Source organism: Lissotriton vulgaris, chromosome 6 (genome assembly GCF_964263255.1).
Source record: "Lissotriton vulgaris chromosome 6, aLisVul1.2, whole genome shotgun sequence".
Lineage (NCBI taxonomy): Eukaryota > Metazoa > Chordata > Amphibia > Caudata > Salamandridae > Lissotriton > Lissotriton vulgaris.
The window spans coordinates 136,348,533-136,373,661 of record NC_141694.1 but is presented as its reverse complement, the minus strand read 5'-3'; the positions used below and the strand labels follow the sequence as shown (position 1 = coordinate 136,373,661).

The 25,129-nt window shown below is 45.4% G+C and overlaps 1 protein-coding gene across 1 annotated transcript in view; it reads left to right on the top strand.

Moving 5' to 3' along the window:
* LOC147706906 (mechanosensitive cation channel TMEM63A-like) overlaps positions 1-25,129 on the top strand; it is a 239,408-nt gene that overhangs the window by 62,886 nt on the left and 151,393 nt on the right. Inside the window, exon 5 of the mRNA XM_086926166.1 lies at positions 7,894-8,036. Within this exon, the coding sequence (XP_086782292.1) occupies positions 7,894-8,036 (143 nt within the window). The remainder of the gene's footprint in view (positions 1-7,893; positions 8,037-25,129) is intronic.

Here is a 25,129-nt window from a genome sequence, read left to right as displayed (position 1 = left end):
TCAATTCCCATTTCTGTGGCGGTATCCATTATCTTTTCATGGAGCACCCTAGCACTCCGGGTAAGACTTTTACTGATGAACAGTAACTCTTCTTCATTATACGAGCTTAGGCGCTCAACTCCTACGTTCCCAGCCATCATTTCTTCTATTTCTATTCTTAATTTATATATTTCCAATGCTTTAGGTTGGGGAGGGGTCTCCTTCTCTAGCTCCTTTGTCCATCTGTCCAATTCTTCAGGGGAAACTAAAGTGGCACTCCTAACCCCAGTTGCACTTTCAATCACCACCTCCTTTTGTCTGGGCTGGCTTCTTGTCCCTGCTATACTAGCCCTCGATTCCCTAATGGGCAGATCCATCAGAACCACAGAATCACACTCACTTTCCTGATCCTCATCTATGAATACTTCCTTCCTCGGGGTCGGGATGCTAGGAGTAGGCAGTATTGGGGTGATAACAGGAGGATGGGGACTAGTCAGGTCATTTCTATACAGTGGAATAGCAGGACCAATAGTTACTGGAATAGTCAAGGAATCAGGATGGGGATGCATCTGGGCAATGGTTCGAACTAAATCCTCTCGCTGTTTAGTCAGGGCTTCTTTCTCTTTTTCCTGCAACCCCCTTTCAGCAGAATTGCCATGCAATACCTGAGGTACTAAGGACGGATAAATACTCGGGGCAGTCGGAGCAACCAATCGAGGTGGACTTTCTCCGAATGGCTGATAATTTGGGACTGTGGATTTAGGTCTGCAAAACCCATCCCTTTCACTGGTTTTACTGCCTGTGGCTGTTCCGTCTGTATCACTGTCCCTCCTATTTCTGGGATAATTTGTAAAGGGATTTTGAGAATGCACCGGTTCTAATTCTGCAACATAGGGAGGGGGATTCTTCATTAACAAATCTTCCAGGTGTTCATCTTCTATGTCCCCCATAGGTGCTAGGTGATGGGTCTTTTCTTTACATTTTCCTCTCTTCTCTTCTAATACCCCCATCATAGGGAACAGCCCTTCAGTCAACATAGATTGCCTCCACTGTTTCATTTTCTGCTCTTTGGTTGGCGTTGGAAGCCTGGGATACCATTTACTCACTCCCTTATCCATCCGGGGTTTATCTCGCTCTGCAGCCTCAATCTCCCATTCCTCCAAAGCTTCGTACTGGGTCAACCTAGGTCTAGGGTGTAATTCATTCATGCGGGTTCTTAGGTTAAACAGGATCCGACCATTAAATGTACCTTCAACAGGGAATGCTAGGACTCCGTCATCTACAGTATACTTTGCCCAATTTTCTAACCAGACACAAGTGTGATACCCTTTATCGAACAACATGAAAGAAGCAGGGGTATTTGGCGGGGGAATGAGTACGCCTTCCCTCGTTCTAATGGGCTTGTCAGTTTTGAAAAAATTCTTTATTTTATCGGAGAATGACAGTTTTCTCTTTATTCCATACATCATGTGCGGTCTACCTCGTAAAATCTGCTCCTTATGAAATCCTAGGTATTTTGGATTTGGTATGAAATCTGGATACCACATACAATTCTCCAGACTCGCTTCTAGCTCGGCTGGATTAATTTTGTTTACCTTTGTGCTTCCAATGCTAGCGCGACTTTTATTTCCCACCACCCAATCAGGTCAGAGAATACAAATACTGTTAACCAATGGGTGCGCTGCCTTTTCGCAAGACAGAGTCTCACGCTTCGGCACTCACCCCTCCTTTACAAATTCAGCTCCACTACCCACCCGCTGTTTTGACCAATACCAGCGCGGCACGGAGTGACGTCAGAGCAGCTCTCCGACTGACTCCCTCCTTCACAAGGTAACGGAAACTTTTTACTCTCTCTAAAGTGCGAGTGCACGTTTTAGTTAACAACACACAACGTTTGCCACTATGTCTGAGTGTTCTAAAGAGAGAAAAGACTTTTCTTTCGCTACTAGTAAACCACTTCTGTCTACTTTTCATTCACTCTGGATAGACTTCGTTGCCTGTCCCTTCACACCAGTAACATAGAACCCGTTATTCTTCTGACTCATCCACCTTAGTCGGGGATATGTACTGAGCCAGGATTTCACCAGCGAACTATTTTACTTACCAGACAAGCCTCGGAGACCCTACTACTCCTTCCGTATGCGACCCTTACTAGGTGATATCGCAATGAAAGTTTTATAAAGGACTCGTAGCTATCATTCACTCTAAAAAAGGACCTAATTAGTGCTTCCAGTTACTCCTTTAACCCTGCACTAATGATTCAAACCCTAGTGACTTCAACAGCTAACCGGATTCTACTCACCGTTAGCTAAAATTACTTCCCCGGGGATTCGGACTACACTGAACACTTACAAACAATTCTGGGTTAATTCAACATGCAATATTTATAGCAGCAATGCAAAAATCATATACATTTACATATAAAACCTTAAACATTTCAAAATTTTGAATCAATACAGTAGAAAATCAGCAGCACACTTAATCTTCACGGTTTGTTTATGACCTATCCTGTCTACCTAATCTAACTAGTCCAAACCATCCTCTGGCTGCCAGACAATTACTGCTAGAGCGCGCAGTTCCCCCGGGTCACCCGAGTTGCCAATTCTTTACACGCACTGGGCCCTAGGCGTGCGAAAAAACCTTTTATTACCACACTAATTTGTTTGGGTGAACTGGGTGAGGATTTCTCCTCCTGCACGCTGCTAAGAGTAATCAAAGTTTGGATTTACCTCTGCTTACCATGTACCCGACTTACCACAGGCACAATTCTTACGACGGACCTAGAGCTATCAGGGAAAATAGTAGACAGGCCTAACATCAAATACTCTTTATAATCAGTAAAATACTTTCCACAATTCTGTAAAATGACCACAGACACCTGATGAAGTTTAAAACTTTATATAAGAATTCAAAGAGAAGATGCCAAGATAATAAGCGATACACAGAGTAATATATCAAACATTAAAATCAACACCACTAGGTAACTTTGCACCAAAAATATGACCATTAGGATATATGGGAAGACTAAAGGTAGGGTTTTTAGAACAAAACTAGTCACTGCACTTTTATACTAGAACATAGGATGTGGATGAGACCTAGAACATGTACTTAATCTAAGTGTTTAAACTATTCTTGCTAAGTTCACTGCAATCCACTAAAGGAAGGGGAAAAACGGGAACATGCTATTACCTTTATAAAATCAATGAACTCCTAAAGGAGAGGGGGAGAGAAGGAACCAACTAAAATCAGACACATATATTTGATATTTCAACGGCAATAGAGCAATATCACAGGTAAGAATGCTTTAATAGATCAGACAAGCAAGAGGGAGGAAAAGAGAGATAAAGATACGCAAACCCACAATCAATAATTACCTAGTTCAGATTGAAGACCAACCCTGGCCACGGGTCAGCTGGGAAGACGGGGACAGGGACCCTCAGAAAAGGAATGCCAGAATGCGAGCAGGTACAGCTCACGGACAGTAAGGACAGGATACCCCTCAGGTTCAGGTCAAAGGACTGGGCCTCCCAGGGTACGACCAACACCCACAGCTTCGGACAGCAACGCCTGCGTTACCCCCTCCTGCAAGTAATCCGCCAGAAACCCCGATTGGTTTTTCGAATTCCCCAGCAAAGTGCTTCGCCAGCACTTAGGATTTTCCCACCCCTTAGGAGATTGTGGCAAGTATGGACAAAGTGCTCCGCAGCACTTTCAGAATGAGCACCTATTGAGATCGTAGGGTCAGTGACAGGTCTGCTACTCGGACAAGTCGGACAATTTTCCTAAGCAAAACTAGGGCAGTTATACTGTTTTGGGGACCCTTAGACCACCCACCAATGTTGCAAGTGACAGTTTCCCACATTGTGATTGGTCAGGAGAGGTGGTGCGGTCATTACCACCTCCTAGAATTCAATTTTCCCATCAAGAAATTTAAATTTTCTTGTCCGCCCCTCAGGTTCACGTTCCCATCCATAGAATACAATAGAAAATATGAGCGCACAGGACATTGCAACAAAGTCTGTTCATTTTCAAGGTGATTGTCCACATCTTGTGCTGGGTTCTCAGGCGCATTTGGCTTCAGGAGCCAGCTGGCTGGTTTCAGCTTCTGCGCAGTTAGGACTTTCCCTGGTCAGCTGACAGGGTTCAGAGGAGCCTCAGCATGGCGTATCTCATGTATGCCCCAGCCCACAAAGACGCGGTACATGAAAAGTAAGCGAGAACAAATTAAAATCATACATAAAAATGATCGCACTGTATACCATGATAATATTCTAACCAACCCTTACTTTATAATGACTATAGCATTATGGATTAGTGCGAAAAGACAGATAGGCTAAAGCAGCAGTAGCAAGCGGAGAGCGTGGCGAGAGCCAAGCGGCCATATTTGCAACAATGCGCATGAGCACAGAATCCCTCCAGATTGCGAGTGCGTCACATCACATGGGTATGACCGACGCATGCGCAGACTGAATTTCGGCAAAGCAGCCATTTTAGTGCAAGCTTCGTTTAGTACGAGAAGAGACAAACAAGCAAGCATCCTGGGGACACCCGCGTGTTGGGAAAAACACTTTATAAACGACGAATAATGAGGTTAATATTATTATGCAGTTTAGACAAGGGTTTTGCATACGAGCAAGGCGCTTTACGTGCGAATCCTTGCTCCATCACCGCAACACCCTCTACACCCTCCCACCCTGGCCGTAGGAGGAAAGGACCACCAGTGTCCACACGTCACTTAGCATCACAAGACTTGAACCCTCTTTTTGGTTCAGCCAGCCTCCCAGTCCAAACTTGCAGCCTCTTTTTCCGCAGACCGATCTCCATTGACTAACATTGGGCATCCAATGTCATTTTGCCCCACTTCATTCGGCCACCAAAGTACTACTGAAGGTGACCTGCTGGTGCTGCCTTGGACCTTGCTCCTACTTACCTTAAGTCCAGGAGATTTGTCTCGTAAGACGCTATGCTGTACCTGAATGCCTTACTTGTTTTTCCTCCCATAGGATAAAATCGGAGCTTCTGAAAAATGCACAAAGTGGTGACTTTTTAAAACGTAAAGTATTTCTCCTGCAAAATGTACTTACCCGATAGTATTGAATCTGGTGCCTAAACATATATAAAATACGGGTTGTTTTTATAAATAGGTGTGGATCTCCTTGTTTAGTTGTGCGTATCATTTATTAACTATTGTGTTTATTTGTAGATTTCTAACATTCCTCTCTGATAAGCCTAAGGCTGCTTGACCACACTACCCCAGAAGAGCACCCGGGGCTTGCTAGAGCAAGCCCCTGCCCACTCCTAAGGGAATACCTGGACTTTTTGTGCAATATAACTCTTTTTGATATACCATATGAAGAGCCAGCTTACTACAGTCATCTTCTCCAACTTGTAAAGTCGGGAATCCTGGTTTTCTTTGTTGTATGTCAGAATATCATGGGCAGAAATATTGAATTTACTCTTCAGCTCAAGAAACCATTTTCATTTGCAGTCATTCCTTCAAGACTAGATTACTGTGATGGCGTGCATTTGGGGTTGCCCAAATGTCTGATGGCTCAGCTGAAGTGGTTGCAGAATACTGCATAATATTTTGCATCTAGCACCTATCACCTGACCTTGTAATTTCCATTCAGATTAAATTACTTTGGTTACTGGTAGTGTTACAGGAGGTTTTAAAACCAAATATTAAGAAAAGACAGACTCCTCTTTGGCAATGTAAAGACAGCTCTTTACTGTCACGACAGGGAAATTGACTCTCCTCACACAGGCAGGTAGTGGGTATCAATTTGTTGTTTCACAGACAGCTTCTTATACACAAAACTAGACAATACTTTATAACAAAACAGCAAATAATATTTGCCTTGATAGTTAAAGATTGAAAGTGGAAAAGCACTAAAATATCCGTGACACCGTAATCCCAAACACTGACCTGATCCTCCACATATTCTTTATTGCATTTCTAACAATGTTTAGCAAACTAACCCTTCTTCACTCTTAAATACATGCATATTTGTGGTAAATACAGTTTCAGTAACCTGTTTGCTTTATCATTGTGCACCTAACACCTCTGTGCGTTCTTGACTGATTAAATCCCCTGCTCCTATTATCTAATCAAGTTTCAATCTATTTAGAAACACAAAATATGTGCTGGGCCCCGTGTGCTAAAGCCATAAATTCCTTCAAGCTTGCTAAACACAAGTTGGCCTTTAACTGAAACACTTCCAAGTTATTTATTCTATAACGTCCTCAGGTGAACTCTTCACCTTTCTCTCGTCAGCACAGGATTTTGGCCTACACTGCTCTTTTACCATGTACAGCTGTGCAACACTTTCTGCTGGTGCCTGCTGTTGCGCTATGTTTTCATATTTCACTTTTCCCACAACAGTAGGGTAGGGAGCTCCAGGTTAATTTCCAAGAATATTTAGGGATACCTGGCCACCTTCTTAGTCCTCAATGTACTACAATTCCACATTGGAACAGTAAATTGCACACACTGATCTCAGGTTTTTACTCTACCATTTAATCTCACGTGAAAGTGCTAGGAGGCCCCTACTAACAGGGCACTGGATAATCAGCCTGTAACAGAAGGATTGCACCCCTAAGCGTTTTCAAGTCTCTAGAGTATATGGCTTTTTAGTTTTTAACATATCATGACATGATGTAACGTTTTGCAAAACACATGTTCACCCGGAAGAGATTGTGGTCCTAAATAACAGATATTTGTTGTTACCCAGCTTAATTGTGTACCCCCAATATTATTTGGGTAACACCCCGAAGATACCTTAAGCCTCAAAGGTAAATGCACCCTTTTCAGAGAAAAGGGGAACTGGCAGGTGTCTCTCACCCCTTCACTAGCGAGTTAGTCTCTGTTATACATGAAATGTTAAGAGTCCGATAAAGCGGTCTTGGAATCTCTTATCTGCATATCATAATAAGTCTGCAGTTTTTACTATCATATGAATATTTATTTTGCAATATGTGTCTACAAATTGCATGTATCAGAATAATCATAATTATTACAAACAACTCTGCAGATAATATACGGATCAGATCGAAAATTAGCTAGGCCTTAGGTATGTTTCTTCGCACATCACTAACCTATTAGTTTATTCCCTACCCGGAGTGCCTAATGTTACCAGCCATCCAGCCTATACAGAGCTGTATGAGTTTGCTAAACCTCAGATGTGCCAAGACATGCAGTTTGCCGCATACATTATGCTGCCAGCAGTTAGAGTTCAGCCCTTCAGCATCTTCTCTCAGCCACTGGTCCATGTGTCTAACCCTGCCCCTGGACTGGTACTTCGTTTACCTTTATCACTAATGCTGTCTTATAGAGCGAAGAACGCCACTTGTGCATGGCTGCTGCTTTGTTACTAAAATGTGCACACCGAGCCCCTCAGCAGAAGCATACTGTATTACGGAAGCTAATGCTCCTTTTCCTTGTTCCTTCCAAGACCGCTCTATAAGTCCAGACAAATGTGGGTTTTAATTTAGTCATTAAATAGCAGTTAAAATTGGTGGGCTTCGTGGGGTCCTGCTTTCCCGCTCTTGCTCATCCACTTTACACTTTTTGCAGTTCAGCACAATGACTATCCATTTGATTTGAGTTCCCCGCCCGGTAAGATGGGACACTATAAAACCGTGAACACTCCCACAATCCCACCCAATTCCAAAGCAATGCTGAGGGTGCCCTCCCTCAAGTCTGCTCCCGATAGGAGGGCCCCATGGTCGTTTTTAGGATGGAGACACCCTGCGATTACTAATGTGAAACTTCCTTTTACTTGACATACATGTGTATCAAGTCCATTTTAGCCTTCTAGTGGTCTGACATTGCCCTTCTGCACTTTTCACTGATGTTGCACTTCTATTTTCCTTGCTCTCTGATGAGCCTCTTCTCTTTTACCATCTGCATTGCAGCGAGCGACAAATCCAAGAGCGCTGTGGCGAGGATGCCGTCTTCTACCTCTCCTTCCAGAAGCACCTCATCTGTCTGATGATCATCGTCGCCATTTTGTCTGTGGGAGTTATCCTGCCTGTGAACCTTTCGGGGAACCTGCTCGGTAAGAATGAATTGAATCTAAACCGGCTATGTTTTTGCAGAGTCAATGGGCATACACATTGGTAGTACTGCGTTCAAATTGCGTATTCCCAAAACATGCCCATTCTTTGTTGCAAACCAAAGGAGCTGTTGTTTGCGTGGATAAAAATCAGTGATAGGAAATAATTGCAATTGTGCTTAAAACTGATGTTGCTTTATGAAGATCTTAGCCTTTCCTTCCAGAGTGTTTGTCTCATTTTTGTTTTAGACAATCAGGATTGTTCACCATCGGTAACAAAATCAAGCTGTGCCAAAACAAACATGTATTGGTAAATGCATTTGGTTTCGCCTATATGATTATTAATAAAGTGTTATGACTTGTTTATGTATAAAAAGGCAATATATTGCGCTGTTACTAGTGGTATAGTGCGGGTAAGTGATAGCAATATTTTGAAAAATTAAATAAAAGAGAGAAATAATAGAATTAATCTATGTTATAGCACAATTATGTGTTTAGAGGAGTTCTGCACACTTTTGGGTTTGGTGCCATTGCACCTTCTGCACCATTTAAATCATGCCCTAGTGCCACTTAAATAACTGCATTTGTGACTGTATGTTTAGTAGTTAAATATAGCAATATCTGGTGTTTAGAGGAGTTCTGACAACTTATGGCCCGGTGCCCGCACCTGCAGCACCATTGAAAATGACCCTAGTACCCGTCTAGGTAATTGCTGTTGTGACTGCCTGTTTAGTAGTAAAATCTAGCAATAGTCTGCGTTTAGTGGGGTCCCTAGTGCTTTTGGCCCTAGTGCCAATGCGCCTCCTGCACCATTCAAATCAAGCCCCTTTTAACGGCAATGTAACTGCAATTGTGACTGCCTCTTTTGAAGTAAAATATAGCAATATTAGGTGTTTAGTGGAGCTATGACAAATGTGGTCCCGGTGCCACTGCACCTTTCAAATCATGACCCTATTTTCTGCAAGTTTACTTCACTTGTGACTGCATGTTTAGTAATAAAATATAGCAATATTATGTGTTTATTGGGGGGCCAAAAGCTTTTGGTCCTGGTGTTACTGCACCTGCTGCACCATTGAAATTGTAACCCTATTGCCTGCCACAGAACTGCACTTGTGACTATCTTGTTTAGTAGTACAATTTAGCAATACTCTGTGTTTAGTGGGGTCCCTAGAGCTTTTGGCCCCAGTGCCACTGCACTTGCTGCACCATCATGCCCCTTTTAAGTGCAATTGTGACTGCCTGTATAGTAGTAAAATCGATCCGATAAGGGCTACAAAGTTCAAAGAAAGGTACTGAGGCATTAATTGGAAATGCCACAAACGTGCTAAGGCTAAAGCATCTGCTTTACACAACAAAGTAGTAAAATAACAAGCATACCTGTATACTGTTAGATGTCTGCCTTTTCCCTTGGAAGAGATCTTATCTCATAGTTTAACAGTCTCTGAAATCTGGACAGTGAATGGGGCTTAGATAGTGTGAACAACTTTGTGTATGATAAGTATCGTAAATATTTGCAGCCAGGGGAAGGGAAGTATCTGGAAACAGTACATGCTGTGCAGCCTTAATGTAAGAAAAAAGTTCCACCCACTAAAGCGGAATGGGATGAGTAATTTGGCCTTGGGAACAGATGATAGGAGCCCCTTTTATGATATATTAAAAACAATAGATTTCACAAGCACAGCTCAAGTGCTGTGCAGGCAAAACCTAATAATATATCTTTTTTTGTTTTACATTACACACTAATATTTGGTGGTATAAAACCAGACGCTTAGCATGCTGGTCGTTCTTCTAATTCTTTGATCAGTGCACTGGATGTCTAACACTAGATTTCTGTAGTTTTAACCATTGGCTTCGCTTTTATTTAATGGCAATCATCCTTCTGTTTCCGCAACTCAGTTGCATGCATTCTAGTTGCAAGTATGTCTTCTGTTTCTTTGGCTATGATTGTGAATGCAGGCTAAGCTTGTCCTATTTTAGCAGAGGGGTGCCAGGTAAATATGGTGAGAGTTATAAAGGTTTTTGTTCTGGCGTAGTGGCTCGGCATTTGTTTTTTAATCTTTTAAGTTTTTTTGATGTTGAGTTCCATGACTGCCTTAGGACTGAATCTGTTGTTGAAGTGATACATATTTGGGTTTGCGAAAGCTGGGTGTAGCTTTGTCTAAACCGTGCACCTTATGGATATATATTCTATTCCGAGGTATAGATATGGAAATGGCCGCGTGAGGGTCTGTAGGCCCTTTCTGGCATATTTTGGCTATCCTTGCTTTTCAATATTCCTAAATCTGACCTGTGATCAATGAATAAGAAGCGAGGCAATTTTCAGTGAGATGGTTGAAAGCTTTGTCGTCTCTAGAGACTTAATAATAGGTGGTTCTGGGAGCCAAGAGCCCAATTTAAAATACGGCACACCACTTCACTCTGGTAAAAGGACTGTGAAACGGGATGGTCACTAACAAGCAGATGAGCCAACAAGAGTATCTGTCATTGTGGTAAAATCTTAGTACATGAACATGCATGTAGGTACTGTACAATAGGCCCCAATGGGAATCTTTTTTTAGTGCAGTCAGTTGTATCTTTTAGTACCCAGATACACCCAGTCTGGTCCGCGCCTCCCCAAAACCCAAACGAGAAACTGACATTGCAGATAGTAATTTGTGGGAAAAGTAATTTATTACAAGTGGATGAAGCACACAACATTAAATTAACATTGTCAATTGCCAAAACACTCACGAGATAACAAAATACAGCGAGCAATCAAGTACATCTATCAAATAAAGTGATAAATGTGAATGAATCATAACAGATCTAAGGGCTAGAATACAGTTTACATAAAAGATGTCTCCACCATGAACATGGATACACCAGGTGTTTTGGCAATCCTTCATACCCATTGACCACACAGGTGGCACCACCTGCATATGTGAGGGGCAGTCCTGACTCACTGTTCCCTTGTCCGCATCCCAGGGTGCCATGGGTGAAAAAGCTGTTCAGCGTGTCTCCAAGCCACCTCCTCCACCCCGCTGAAAAGGCCGAGGCCAGTGGCAGGTCAAATATATACGCCTGGCCATCGCAACGGTGGACAGCGGATGTGACGTGCAACCCTTTACTTCCTGTCGTCCCTCACCATATCTCGTGATGCGAGGCCACAGGAAGCAAACTGCGCTGAGGAAGGGGCGCCCTACACTGTGATTGGCCAGTGCATTGTGAAAGCCAGAAGCGGTCCCGACCCACAGTGGTCCCGGATCCTAAGCCCTGCGCCCCTTCAAGGGCTTTGCCCCCTGTTTAATCTTTTTGAATAGGCCTCTACGAGAGGAAGTACAGAAGTTCATAAAAGTTTCTTAGTTTTCTGGGGTAACTTGGAAAAAAGACAGGCCGGCACATGAGATAGCTAATGATTCTGATGAGAAATGTTACCTTTTAAGGCTTAGGTTCAGTAGTGAAATAAACCCCACTCAGGTGGTAGCCGGGCATGATCGATAGCTGATAGAGGTGGCTGAGCCACTTAAGGCTTGTACCAGGGCCTGGATCTGGCTCAGCTCTAGGTCCTCTTGGACACTCAAGCCCAAAACAAGCTGAGCTTTAATATGGCTTCTGGTGCCACCTGTGCCCTTCTATTATGTGCCAAGAATTAAAAACAAGGCATATACGTTTGATATTAAAAGGAGAGAAAGAGGTATCCCTCCAGTGGGTGCATTGCGTAAGGGTTTGCACCGTACACATATATTCTGATGAATTAAGGTGAAACAAGAAGGATTTTGCATGATGTCTGTTGCATGATTTGGATGCGTACTATTTTCAGGGTTCGGTTCATGCACAGACTTTTAGGGCCTGATTACGACTTTAGTGGCGTGGGAGGGGCCGCCACATCAATACCCTGCTCACACACCACCAAAGTTGACTGTCGCCCGCCCACCAGATTTAATTTAATTTAAAACAGCATTTATTGAGCGCTTAGCTACTCTGAGGCATCCCAGCGCTAGCAGCAAGACAGGGAAGAACTAGATGGTTTATAGTGAGACATTTTGAAACAACCATGTTTTGAGGAGCTTTCGAAAAGGGAGATGTCCAGACTCTGAACGAAGATGTAAAGGAAGAGTGTTCCAGAGTCTAGCTACAATGTACGTAAAGGACTGACCTCCACATCTCACCCTTTTAATTTTAGGGATTACGGCTAAATTTGAATTAGCAGAACGGAAACATTTTGTGGAGTGATAGAAAGTGATGAGAGAACCATTGATTAACCTGCCCTTCCCCCAAAAGGTCTTGTGAGCTATACACAGAGATTTAAACTTTATTCTTTCCGAGATTTAAAGCCAATGTAAAATCTTCAAGGCTGGCTTAGCCGACTGAGTTTTAGGCGTGCCAATTAGCAACCGAGCAGCACTATTCTGAACAACTTGGAGTTTCCTCATCGTAGAATTAGGGGCTCCCAAATAAACGGAGTTCCCATATTCCAGACAAGGCCTGGACCATGATTCTTCTTGCCCTCATGGGAAGGAGGGGTAAGACTTTCCACAGCAGTCTGAGAATGCCATTACAGGCTCCTGCCACCATCACTGCTTGGTGGTCAAATTTTAAGGACTTGTCCAACCAAACACCTAGGCTTTTGATTTTAGTATTGGGAGTCAGGGCAGGGCCAAGACAAATTGGCCAAGCATGATTAAGAATCATATTCAGTGAGGTGCCCGAGAGAATTAACTCTGTTTTTCCTCCGTTAAGTCTAAGACAGGAGGGATCCATCCATGATTCCACTTTCTCTAAGCAGGCTTCCAGGTCGGATGGAGTATTCTGATGGTGGTTAAGAGCGACCACCAACTGTGTATTGTCAGTGTACGTGACGATTTTGATCCCGTATGGTGAAATAATATCTAAGAGTGGTCTCATGTACACATTAAATAGTGTGGGGCTCAAAGACAAGAACTGGGGCACTCCACAGCTGAGCTATAGGCTCTTGGATACGGAGTCTCCTACAAATACCTGGAACGTTCTACCATCTAAAAAGGACCTGAGCCAGGTGATAGCATCATCCTAAACTCCGAAAATACTAAGTCTATTTGAAAGAATAACAAAATTGACTGTATCGAATGCAAAGCTTAGATCGAGGAGGATGATAGCTACTGCTCCTCCCTCATCCAGAATTATCTTAGATTCTTCAACTACGCCCAGAAGAGCAGTATCTTTTCCATGTGAGGGCGAAAACCAGTCTGCGAGTAGTGCAGGAGGTTGTGAGTTTCTAAAAATTAAGAAAGGATGGTATTAACGTACTCCTCGAAGATCTTATGGGTCCCAGGAAGCAGGAAGATTGGACGGAATTACCCAGGACATCAGTATTTAGGCTTGGCTTTTTATGTAAAGTCTTCACCCTGGCATGCTTCCAAGGGGCTGGAAGAAATAGAGAAGTTTGTCACCTCTAATATGACTAGGAACACTACTTCTTTAACTTTGCGTAGGAAATGTGGGGATGCTGGATCGAGATGAGAGTGACAACGTGTTTCATAAAAAATCATTCATAAAATACACAGTAAATCACATATAATGCCCCTACAGGGTAGGACAGGGAAGGGTGGTGATGGGATAGTGAAGGTATGGGAATTATAACAGTGGTCACTTAAGACCTGAATACACCAGAAATAATAATAGGTTAACACAATGGAAAAACCAATTAATCAATTAATTCAGAAATCATGCCTCAAATAAAACAGAATCACAAATGATAAGTCAGGGAAGAGGCTGAACAAAGGAGGAAGTGTCGACGTTTTGACCCAAGCTGATGCAGGAGTAGTGTAAACCTTGCTAGAGGGTCTTCATCAGGATAGAGGACGTGGAAGGTGGGGCAGTGAATCTGTATAGGGAATTAATAAATTGTTATTACTAGGGGTCATAATGGATCCCGAATGTTTCATGAAATAAAAGGCCGAGAGGAGAGGAATGGTCATATTTAAGATCACAAGAGGAATACAGTAGAGGAAGAAAATTGATGAATTGGTTTTTCCATTGTGTTAACCTATTATTATTTCTGGTGTATTCAGGTCTTAAGTGACCACTGTTATAATTCCCATACCTTCACTATCCCATCACCACCCTTCCCTGTCCTACCCTGTAGGGGCATTATATGTGATTTAATGTGTATTTTATGAATGATTTTTTACGAAACACGTTGTGATTAAAAACAATGTTATAATTTTCCTTGAATTTATTCAAGACATTTTATTTCTGATTTAACTGCTCCACTCCCTGGGACCACATTGTATCAACTATTCACCCAGGTCCCAGTGACTTTTGGGTTAACCCGTGTTTTTACAGCACAGGATCGAGAGGAGAGCCAGATTTTATTTGGGAGAAAAGTTCCGATAAAGTATCCAAATTCATGTCAGGAAATTTCTCTAGTGAATGCTCAATGGGAGGAAGAGACCTCTCACTGGGGCACGGGGAACCAGGAAAAGCATTGAAAATATTTTGAATTTTTCCACAGAAGAATTCTGCAACTTCACTGCAGCAAGCTGATGAGACAACTTGTTGTGCGTCTGAAGGATGGAAGATCTAGGAGATTATTCGCTATGCGGAAGATTTCCCGGGGAGTGTTAGCTGCCGAATTAATTTTTCCTTCATAATAATGTGCTTGCGCTTTCTTCATTTCAGTTTGGTAAAGTTTTATAGACTCTATATTTTTTTTACTCAATTCATTGTAATCTTTCCTCCATTTCCTTTCCAGTCTTTTGCAAATTTGTTTTGGTGATCGAAGTTTAGGCGAATACCGTGGTGACATTCTCTCCTCTTTTTGTGGCTAAATATAACAGAGACTGTCTCGAGTGAGGACTCTATCCAGTGAGTAATATTTTTTGTGGCTAAGACAGGGCTGGGGTCTAACTTAGGCGTAGAATTTTCAAGATCTGTGCTCCAAGGTTCGAAAGAAAGTTTGGACCATGGACGGTCTCTCCTGTTAATGAGATCAGTAGGAGTGGGTTGAGGTAGTGACTTCAGGGAGATGGGGTTAAAAAAATTATCAGACCTAGGCAGAGGAAGAGGGTCACCCACCGACAGCTCATTGTTATTGGAAAAAATAGGGTCTAAATTATGGTCTTTCTTATGTGTAGGGCCTTTCACCTTTTGTGAAAGCTGAATGGCTAATAGGTCGTGGGAAAGATTCAAGGCATCTATTTTTTGGATCATCAGAATACAGATTGAAGTCGCCCAATAGAGTGATATTAGGAGAAAAGCTTGCTGAGGTAGCCGTTATTTCAGGAAGAAATGTAAGAAATTGTCCGCAGATACCCGGGCACCGATAGATTAAAACCCCAGAGAAAGTATGAGTGGCAGAGAGTAGAACAGAGAAGGATAGATTTTCACAATCAGGAATAATATTAGACTCAACACGACAACTGAATGAGTTTTTGAAAATGATAGCAATACCTCCACCTTTCCTCTGGATATTATATCCGGGGGGAGGGTTTGCACCAGATCAGGTTCAGACTCCTCATGGAGCCAAGTTTCAGTTAAAAAATAATACATCCAGTGGTTTGTCCGCTAAAAATATGTTACGTACAGAGGAGTGTAATGGTAGCGATCTACAGTTCAAAGAAAATGTTTTATAGGTATACAGTGACTGTGGGTTTGGCAGCATCTTCCAACACAGCCTGAAAGAACACTGGGTACTCAGGGAGTCGCCATTCGAAAGGCACATGGAGTGATGACCGTTATCTTCGCAAGAATTCCTTAACTTTAATAGTTGAGAAGAGGAATAGGCAATTTTACCTGAGGATAAAGAGGCAGAGGTTGTGGCCCCTGGATCTGTTTGGACGTGGACAGGCACAGACGGGCTGGCCTTAGGCGCGCCTTCGACACGCCAGCGGTGCGCCTGCTGCGCTTGTCAGCTGCTCTTCCACTCTGCCACGCGGCTTTAATGGAGGCCACCTGGAAGGTGTGACACTAAGCTCCGCCCCCTCTCACCTGCTCCTCCACACAAATGGAAAAGTTAGTTGAGCCAGGGAGCTGGGTGGGCCAAGCGGCGTAACAGTGTTGTGCAAGTAAGTGCAAGCGCGTTTGAAAAGCAACAATTAAAATACAAAAAATGCGAGCTTCACGCTGCTTAAAGTGGAGTTGTAGGTCTGTCTGTCAGCAGCTGCGCGTCCGCACTGCCATGCAGCTTTAATGGAGGCCAGGTGGAAGCTGTGGCACTAAGCTCCGCCCCCGCTCACCTGCTACCTCGACACAAACAGAAAATGCGGGGTGGGCCAAGCGGCGTAACAGTGTTGTGCAAGTAAGTGCAAGCGCGTTTGAAAAGCAACAAATAAAATACAAAAAATGCGAGCTCACGCTGCTTAAAGTGGAGTTGTCGGTCTGCCTGTCAGATTACGAGTCATTTAGTGGTCTGGCGAGCGGGTTGCTTGGTTGCTTGGCGATGCACTTTAAAGGCTCATATGTGAGCCTTTGAACTGCACAGCCGCAGGAGCGCCAAAGCAAGTTCCTGCATGGCAAGGACTTTGCAGTCCATGGTGTGCAGGAACTGGGATGCATGCACACAGGGCAGCACACCATGCGCCCCCCTGCATGCACCCGGTGCACAGGGGCACCTGGGTGCCCTGTAGGGCCCTCTTGCTTTCCAGCCTGCCACACTGTTCATGAAAAGTGTGAAGGTCAGGAAAGTTGTAATATGCTTGGCAGTGCTGCTCCAGCTCACGCACCACCGCCGAGGGATCACGGATAAGCATGGGCGAATTTTGCGAATCTCGCGTTCGCAAATTTTGCGGATTTGCGAACTCGCAATCCGCAAAATCCGCGAATTCTCGCGAATTTGCGGATTTTTTTTTTGTGTTTGCGCGGGTTTCTGCCAGTTCGCGAGGGTTTTGTACAATGTCGCAAATTGCGAACTTACCTGTCGGGTCGCAAGTTTCGCGAACTTGTTGTTTCTACGTGTCCAGCCTGTTTGGGACACTCTTCTTCATCACTGCCACTCTCTGTCACCACTGCCACTCTCTGACTACTCATGCCACCCTCTGGCCCACCCATGCCACCCTCTGTTTCATCACAGCACCCTCTGGTTGTCCAGTCAGTGTACATTATTGTGGCAACGCAAGCACACCTTCCCTGCCTCAAGTGACCTGAATTAATTTGGGGCTGATTAATGTGTCACAGAATATTTTTTTAGCTGGCACCTGCTTCCTTAGTGCTTCCTGATTAGTGATCTTTTGCACTTGCTAAGTGCTTTCATTGTTGCAAAATTAGTTACAACACCTGCCCTGCCCCAACTGACAATAATGAATTAGGGGCTGATTAATGGATTTGAACTGCCAGCCTGGCTCCTGCTTGTCTCCCTTAGCTGTAATTCAGGACCTTTGTGGCATATGTGTAACTATTCTGAGGTTCAGAGCAGGGTCACATAATAGTTGCAACTGGCAACTGAACTCTGGAGGGGCCCCTCAGGAAGCACTACAGGAAATGGCTACTAATGAAGAGCCTGAACTTTTGAACCTGGTAAGTAGTTTCAGTTTTGCTAAGATCGTATTTCTGCAATTTTGCACTTATTCGCGGGGCGCGAAGTTGTACTGGGAAGCCGCGAACTCACGCGAACAGTGCGAGCAGTGCGAGCAAAATCCGCTGCTCGCGGATTTGCGGATTTTGCGGGAGATTCGCGAATCTCGCGGATTGCGAATTTACAGAAAATCCGCAAAATCCGCGAGCGAAACGGATTTTCCGCCCATGCTTAATCGCGGATACCTGGTGGTTGTGGCGGTCCGACCGCCTAAGTTGTAATACGTGGTCAGCGACCCCACCACAGGTTTGTCGATCCTATGGACCACCAAACTCGTAAGTAGGCCCTTAGTCTCCAGCCAGACTCCTGGCTCGTCCCTGGCTTGGCTCTCCCTTTTAACTGGTTGGCTTACCCACCTCTATGGTTACATGCGTTCTACTGCTTGGGGTGATCTCTTCGTGAAGGATGCTAGTGAGTGCGGAAATAAAATCAAAATAAATGTATAAAGCGCTCAAATACCAATTGGTGACAAGACGCTGTATACACCACTGATGAGAAAAGAAGCTCCTGCAACCGAAATCGTACACCTGCTGTGTACCCATTATGTGGGTTTTTAGTCGGTTATGAAAGTATTGATATTGTATAGCAAAGAGGCCTGGTGCACTTGTTTCCCTCAATGACAAAGAACAGATATGCTTCATTATTTGTCAGATTTCTGTAGTGCGCTGTTGAAAGGGACAAATACTTTATAGAGTCCTCACTGTGGTTGTACATTTAAGGCATAGGAAGTTAATCTCTCTTTATTTTGAGATCATCATTTTATACTTATTTAAATTTTGCTTATAGTTTAAAATCACTTTTAAAAAAAAATTATTCCATTTGAAGTGCCTTGGCATTTCTTTGTTTCTCAGAGAAAGGTTTTTTTTCTATTTATGTCTTAAAGTCTTATGTGGAGAAAACTTAGCTGTGCCCTTTTGTTTTAAGCATGGCGAGCACTTCTGTGCTGTTAGGAAGAGGAGCTCCACTTTCCCGGAAAGTCTTTGCCACTTTGTGACATTATAGCAATTTAAAAACTGGTTCACCATCCGGTGACGTCAGAGCAGTGAATTAATGGAATTTAAAATGTTTATAATGAACTGGCCAACATACCTATCTATCCACCTTTTCTCACTCGAATGATTGTGGTGTCTGTTTTTTGGAAGGGTGAACACATTGAAATAAACATGGAATAAACCATTTTTGGAGGGTCCTGCAAATTTTCATTGAGGATGACCCAGTTGAAATTTATGGAGGCATCTTGATTTATTGGACGTGGAATGTCTTTCTAATTAATCGGGGGTCAGACCAGTTCGGGTGAGTTGACCGGGAACAGAACTTGTTCGAGTCTCAAGCAGCATGTGAAATGTACTTTTGGGTTGAACAATATGTTAGGCTCTTTAACTTTAAAATGATGTCATAGAGTAGTTGTGCCTTTGTCCAAACCCACTTCCAGCCAGGGTGGTGTGATTTTATGTAGTGGACTAAAAAAAGCAAAGCGCTTCTAGGAAAGACAGGTTTTGAAACTCACAAGGTGGTTAAAAGTGTAGCGGTCTAGTGCTCCGCTGAAAGTCTGCCCACCCCGGAACCTGTCCCACACTTTGTATCACTCTCTGGCCAGGCGTGGCCAGAGAGTATAAATAAAGGGCCTGAAGGTCGCTCGGGACTTCCGGCCAACTACAAAGGTCATGTGTGTGTGTCTCCTTCTTTAGCGGTTAGGCCGTCTAATTCTATTTTCCCAAGCAGCTACACTGCCGCGCGACACTGGCGACGAGGGTGGGATGAACAAGCCCTGTTCACCACCAGAAGACCGGGGAACCAGCGTGTGCCTGTGGTGACGAGCGTCGGAGGAAAATATGCCCAGATCCCCTGGTGTGAGCATCCCCGCCGAGAACGTGTGCTGTGGGATCAAGGTGTGCGGCGGGGAAGAGTGCCTGAAGCCTACGGACTTACCCTAGCTGCGGCGCGAGTGACGCTTGTGTCCCAGCAGCGGAAAAGGCCTGTAGTGTGGCTGAAGACTCCTCAGCACGACCGGCATCTGCGCGCATGCGCAGTGGAGGCAGGAGGCGCATCGTCAGCCGCAGACCCGAACAAAGGAAGCGCTGAAGCACTACATCACGCAAATAAGCTCCAGGGGAGCCCAAGCACTTAAAAGAAGGCATCGCGAGGCACGCGTTTGAGAGGGGTGTAGCGCTGCAACATGAACCACAAAGTAAAAAAAAAACAAAAAAACAAGCACTGGCACCAACAAGAAAGTAGTTTGCCAGTAATTTGCTCACAACACAGGGGCCCAAGAAGAGAAAGTAAAAACATCCAACAAGCAGTGGCAGCAACAAGGAAAAATCTTGTCACGAGAGTCAGATAGAAGAGGCTGCGTAGGCTGAGCTAGACAGAAATCAAAGGGAGAAAGACCTCTGGACTGGAGGAAGGCGTCTCTGCAAGGCAGACAAGCGGAGGGACATTATGTCAAACCCAGGAGCTCAGGCGAATCAGCAACAAGCAGCACCAGGAGTGCAACAACCAGTAAGTAGTGTTACCAACGCCTCCACATCCAGTACACCCTCAAATCACGGCACTTCCCCCATTCAGTGAGCTGATTGACCCGGCAACTGCGTCACCAAGATGGAAGGTATGGGTCAGTCGACTTAACAACTACTTCGTGGCCACGAGGGAGATGGACGAAGCTGTGAAAAGGTCGCTACTGCTGCTCTTCGCAGGCGATGAAATTTACAAATTATTCACGCATCTCCTGAACACCGGTGCAGCCACTGATTACAATGCCGCAGTGCGGGCTTCCGATGCCCATTTCGACCCACAACTCAATCCCCATTATGAATAGTTCAAGTTCAGGCAAGCGAGACAGAGAGAGGGAGAAACAATGGACGCCTTTCATGCGTGCTTCAGGGACCTAGTGAGCACCTGCACCGAGGATGATCAGACAAAGGAGGTGACAGCTCCGCTTATCCAAGGATGCCGCAATAAGATGTTGAGGACACTAATACTGCGACAACCTTGCCTAACTCTGCAGGAAATCTTAGTCCTTGCTAGATCGCATGAGCTATCAGATGTCCAAGAGTCCGCATTTGGAAGCTGTATTCGGACACCAACCTGACCAAGCAGTAACAGTCAAGACAGAACGCGTGGACGCGATAAGACCCACAGGACGTGGAGGACGAGGACGTTGGCCCACTCGGACGCAGCGACGATCGCAGTGTGGTTACTGTGGGAAAGAAGAACCTCCCCTTGAGAGCTGTCCGGCAAAAGGTAAAACCTGTACCAAATGTGGCATCCCCAATCACTTCTCGAGTGTATGTAGAGGGGGTTCGCGAGGAAGAAACCACGCCGGAAGACGCACCATGACTGGAGCGGTAAGGCACCTGGCGTTAGAGCCAAAAACGTCACGGCCAGTCAAAGCACCATCTCGACACGCGCAACGCCCCGAAGATTTCTCCACAGAAGATGAAGAAGAGTGCTATTTTGTGTCATTCGCGGGCGACCACAAGAAGAGACGACACCCTCAACCAAAGTGTAACATCAAAATCGATGGATTCCCTGTGACAGGGCTGATCGACACCTGAGCCACCGTCAATGTGATGGGGCTGCAACACTACAAGCGACTGAACCCGAAGCCTGTACTGACCCCGTCCAAAATACGGATCCTCACATTCGGAAGCCAAAAACCGCTTCCACTGAAAGGAAAGATGACAGTCATAGTGAGGTCCGAGAACCAAGAAGTCACCACAACATTCCATGTTGTTGACCGCGAGGCTGACATACTGGTTGGAAGTCACACCGCAAAAGACCTAAACTTGATAGCATTCGCGAACGCGGTGAAGATCCTACAGACCTATGATATCCTAGACATGTTCCCGAAACTCTTCAACGGACTTGGTAACATCAAGCATGCACCGGTAAAGCTACACATAGAGCCAGCAGTCCAACCCGTGCCACTCCGGCACCTTCGAATTCCGTTTCACCTCAGGCCATTGGTAGAGCAGGATCTCAAGGAATTGGAGTGGCAAGGAGTAATTGAGAAGGTAAAGGGACCCACCCCGTGGGTATCGCCCATGGTGGTAGCAGAAAAACCAAAGCAGCCGGGAAAAATTAGGATCTGCATTGACATGAGGATGCCTAATCGAGCCATAAGACGGGAACGACACTTGACACCAACAGTGGATGATATTTTGGCAGACCTAAATGGCTCACAATGGTTCTCTAAATTGGACCTCAATGCTGGGTACCACCAGTTAACCCTTGCGGAGGAGAGTAGATATATAACCACGTTTTCAACACATCTTGGGCTCTGCTGGTACAAAAGGTTAAATTTTGGAATATCGTCGGCGGCAGAGATCTTTCAAAACACCATGAGGGAGGCACTGTCAGGCCTCCAAGGAGTCCTGAACGTCAGTGACGATATTCTAATACATTCCAAGACTCTGGAAGAACACCATCGACGGCTTCGTGCAACGCTACAACGACTAGCGGACCTCGGCGCAACTCTTCACAAAGAAAAGTGCCAATTATTTCGTAAAATGATAGAGTTCTTTGGATATGTATTCAGCTCGGAGGGATGGCGTTCAAACTAATAAAGTCTGCCTACTTCGACACCACGCGCAACACAGAACTGCTGGTAGATGCAAGCCCAGTGGGCCTGGGAGCCCTGCTCACCCTGTAAACTGAGCCCAGAACTTGGGTCCCGCTAGCCTGCACAAGCAAGTCACTAACAGCTACGGAAACCTGATACTCACAAATAGAGAAAGAGGCGTTGGCGATTAAATGGGCATGTAATCATTTCCATCTCTATGTAAGTGGGCACCCATTCCGGGTAGTCACAGATCATCAACCACTCGTACCTTTGTTCAAGGGAACAGCGCCTCATCCACCTCCCAGGATCGAAAGGTGGGCCATTCAGTTACAACATTATCAGATGGATCTAATATACCGGCCAGGCGCAAAGAACCCTGCGGACTTTCTGTCTCGCCATCCGGCCCCCGAGTCAGGGGATGACAGTGCACAGGAAACACAGACGGAAGATTTTGTCAACATGATCCCCCACTGGTCATGTCCAAAAACCCTGTCAGTGGATGAAATAAAGGAACATATGAGTGCAGATACTATTCTTCAGAGAGTAGCCGATGCTCTGCGAGGCAGTTCGTGGGATGAATTCCTCAAGAACACCCAAGGTTGGAGAGAACATGAACGAGTTTGGTTGGGGAAATTCTGGAAGATTCAGAACAAACTGAGTTTGGCAGAGAATGGCATTGTACTCCGGGGCAGACGGATCGTAATACCACAACCGCTGCAAGAACGGGCAACAGTCCTTGCCCACGAAGGTCATCAAGGTACAGGAAGAATTAAATCAAGAATGAGGGAAAAAGCGTGGTTTCCTGACCTAGAGGATAGCGTCGACACGGTTGTGAGGAACTGCTCAGCGTGTCAGCTCACGAATAACGCAGAAGTTTCAGCCTGGTAATAACCGAAGACCCGGCCCCGTCACCATGGTCATGGGTGAGTCTTGATTTTGGAAGCTTCCCTGACGGGAGAGTCACTGCTGTTCTTATTGACAGTTACACCAAGTATCCAATAGTAGAGGTCCTGCCATCCACCGCTTTTATACATCTGCGACCTGTTCTAGGAAGATAGTTTGCTCTGTTTGGCCTGCCGCATGTCCTCAAGACTGACAATGGACCTCCATTTCAAGGCAGCGAGTTCAAGGACTGGGTGACATGTTTGGGGGTCAAGCATCACCGGATCACCCCGCAATGGCCTCAAGCAAACGGTGAAGCTGAACGGTTCATGCGCACCCCTAATAAGATACTATGGATAGCAGTAGCGGAAGACAAGGATCCTGAAGTTATGATGCACCAATTCATGAGGGAATACCGTAGTACTCCTCATTGCACCACTCAGCGTTCCCCGTGGTCACTTATGCTCACCGGGCCTCAACAGGACTGGTTGCCACTGGCTGATGGACGGATGTCAGAACCATATAACCCTGAAAGTGCTCAAGCCAAGAGAAAAGAAACCAACGACCGAGCCAGCCGGTGCCGAAGAGCCAAAGTCTGGGTGTTGGAACCAGGGTGCCACACCCTAATTCGAAATCGTTGGAGTGGGGGAAAATTCAGAACCCCGTATGAGCCCGAAGTGTGGACAGTTAGGTCAACCAGCGGAACCGCCATCACGGTTAAGAGAGACTGGGAGAAGATAACGAGGAACGTGTTATGGTTCAAGAGAGACCCACCCCCGACCGAGACATTTCAGGAAGGAGACTTGTCAAGGACAGAAGAAGGACCATCGATTGCGTCGGAGAGCGCTGTTGGCGAGGCTTCGCCTCAACGTGTGGTGGAACCGTCAGTGCAGGAATCACCAAGACACCGTGATGCTGGCGGTGTCCAAGGCTGGAAGAGTCCTTGACAAGATCAGAGAGGTGGCCAGCATCATTACAATCAACCGAGTAAGCGACTGGCTGATTTTGTATGCTGAAATTTCATTAAGACTTTGTTGTTTTAAAAACTAAGTTGGGATGGGATGTAGCGGTCTAGTGCTCCGCTGCAAGTCTGCCCACCCCGGAACCTGTCCCACACTTTGTATCACTCTCTGGACAGGCGTGGCCAGAGAGTATAAATGAAGGGCCTGGAGGTCACTCGGGACTTCCGGCCAACTACAAAGGTCATGTGTATGTGTCTCCTTCTTTAGCGGTTAGGCCGTCTAACTATATGTTCCCAAGCGGCTACTCCGCCGTGCGACAAAAAGGAAACCTCTACCTTTCAGGGTAGCGCTGCTTTTGCTCGACATCCCTCTGAAGGGAGGGCCTGACAGGCATTGTATTGGTCATCTTAAGTGCCAGATGGGGGCTGTGATGGATGCCTTTAGAAGGGATGTCCGAGAGCGGTCCTTGTCAGTGGAGGGCGGTCCTGGTCCGTGGAGGGCGGTCCTTGTCCTTGGAGGGCGCCATTCTCCCCACATCTCTGCAGTTTTACAGTCTGAACCTGGTAATAATAAACTCTCACCTTAATTAGTAATATGAAAATACATGCTGTACATACTGGCAGCCCCGTGGCCACGCGCTGTGTACAGGGCACTCACCTTCTAGGCGCTGAGCTGTAAATCGTCTTTAGTGGCTGACAGTGGTATTCAGTATCACGGTTACTGCTGTTCCCTCTCCGTCATTTCCACACACTGTCACTATCCTCTCGTGGCCGAGGCTCCGAGAGTGGCCCGGGCCCCAAGGCAAGCAAGGGAAACGCCCCCTTTTCTTTCTCCCCAAAGGTCTTTCTCTTACTGAGTGAGGCCTGTGTCCTGACAGTGAATGCTCGGTGGCTGTTCTCTGTGGCCTTCAGTCTGTTTGCTCGTGCCTTTAAAAAAAATTAAATATTTGATGCGTTTTTATATAGCGCGGACTTTACCCGAAGGTGTCAGAGCGCTTCACAATAGGAACAGTAATTCAAGGGCTCTCTGTCCTTGAAAGTGGACTCTCCGAAGTCCTGGAGGACGTCTGAAAACAGAGCCTGGCCCCAGCGAGGCGGCGTGAAGCCTGCTGAGGGGTGGGGGCAGCTCGTTAAATAAACTAGGGCCAGCGCAGAGCACGCGA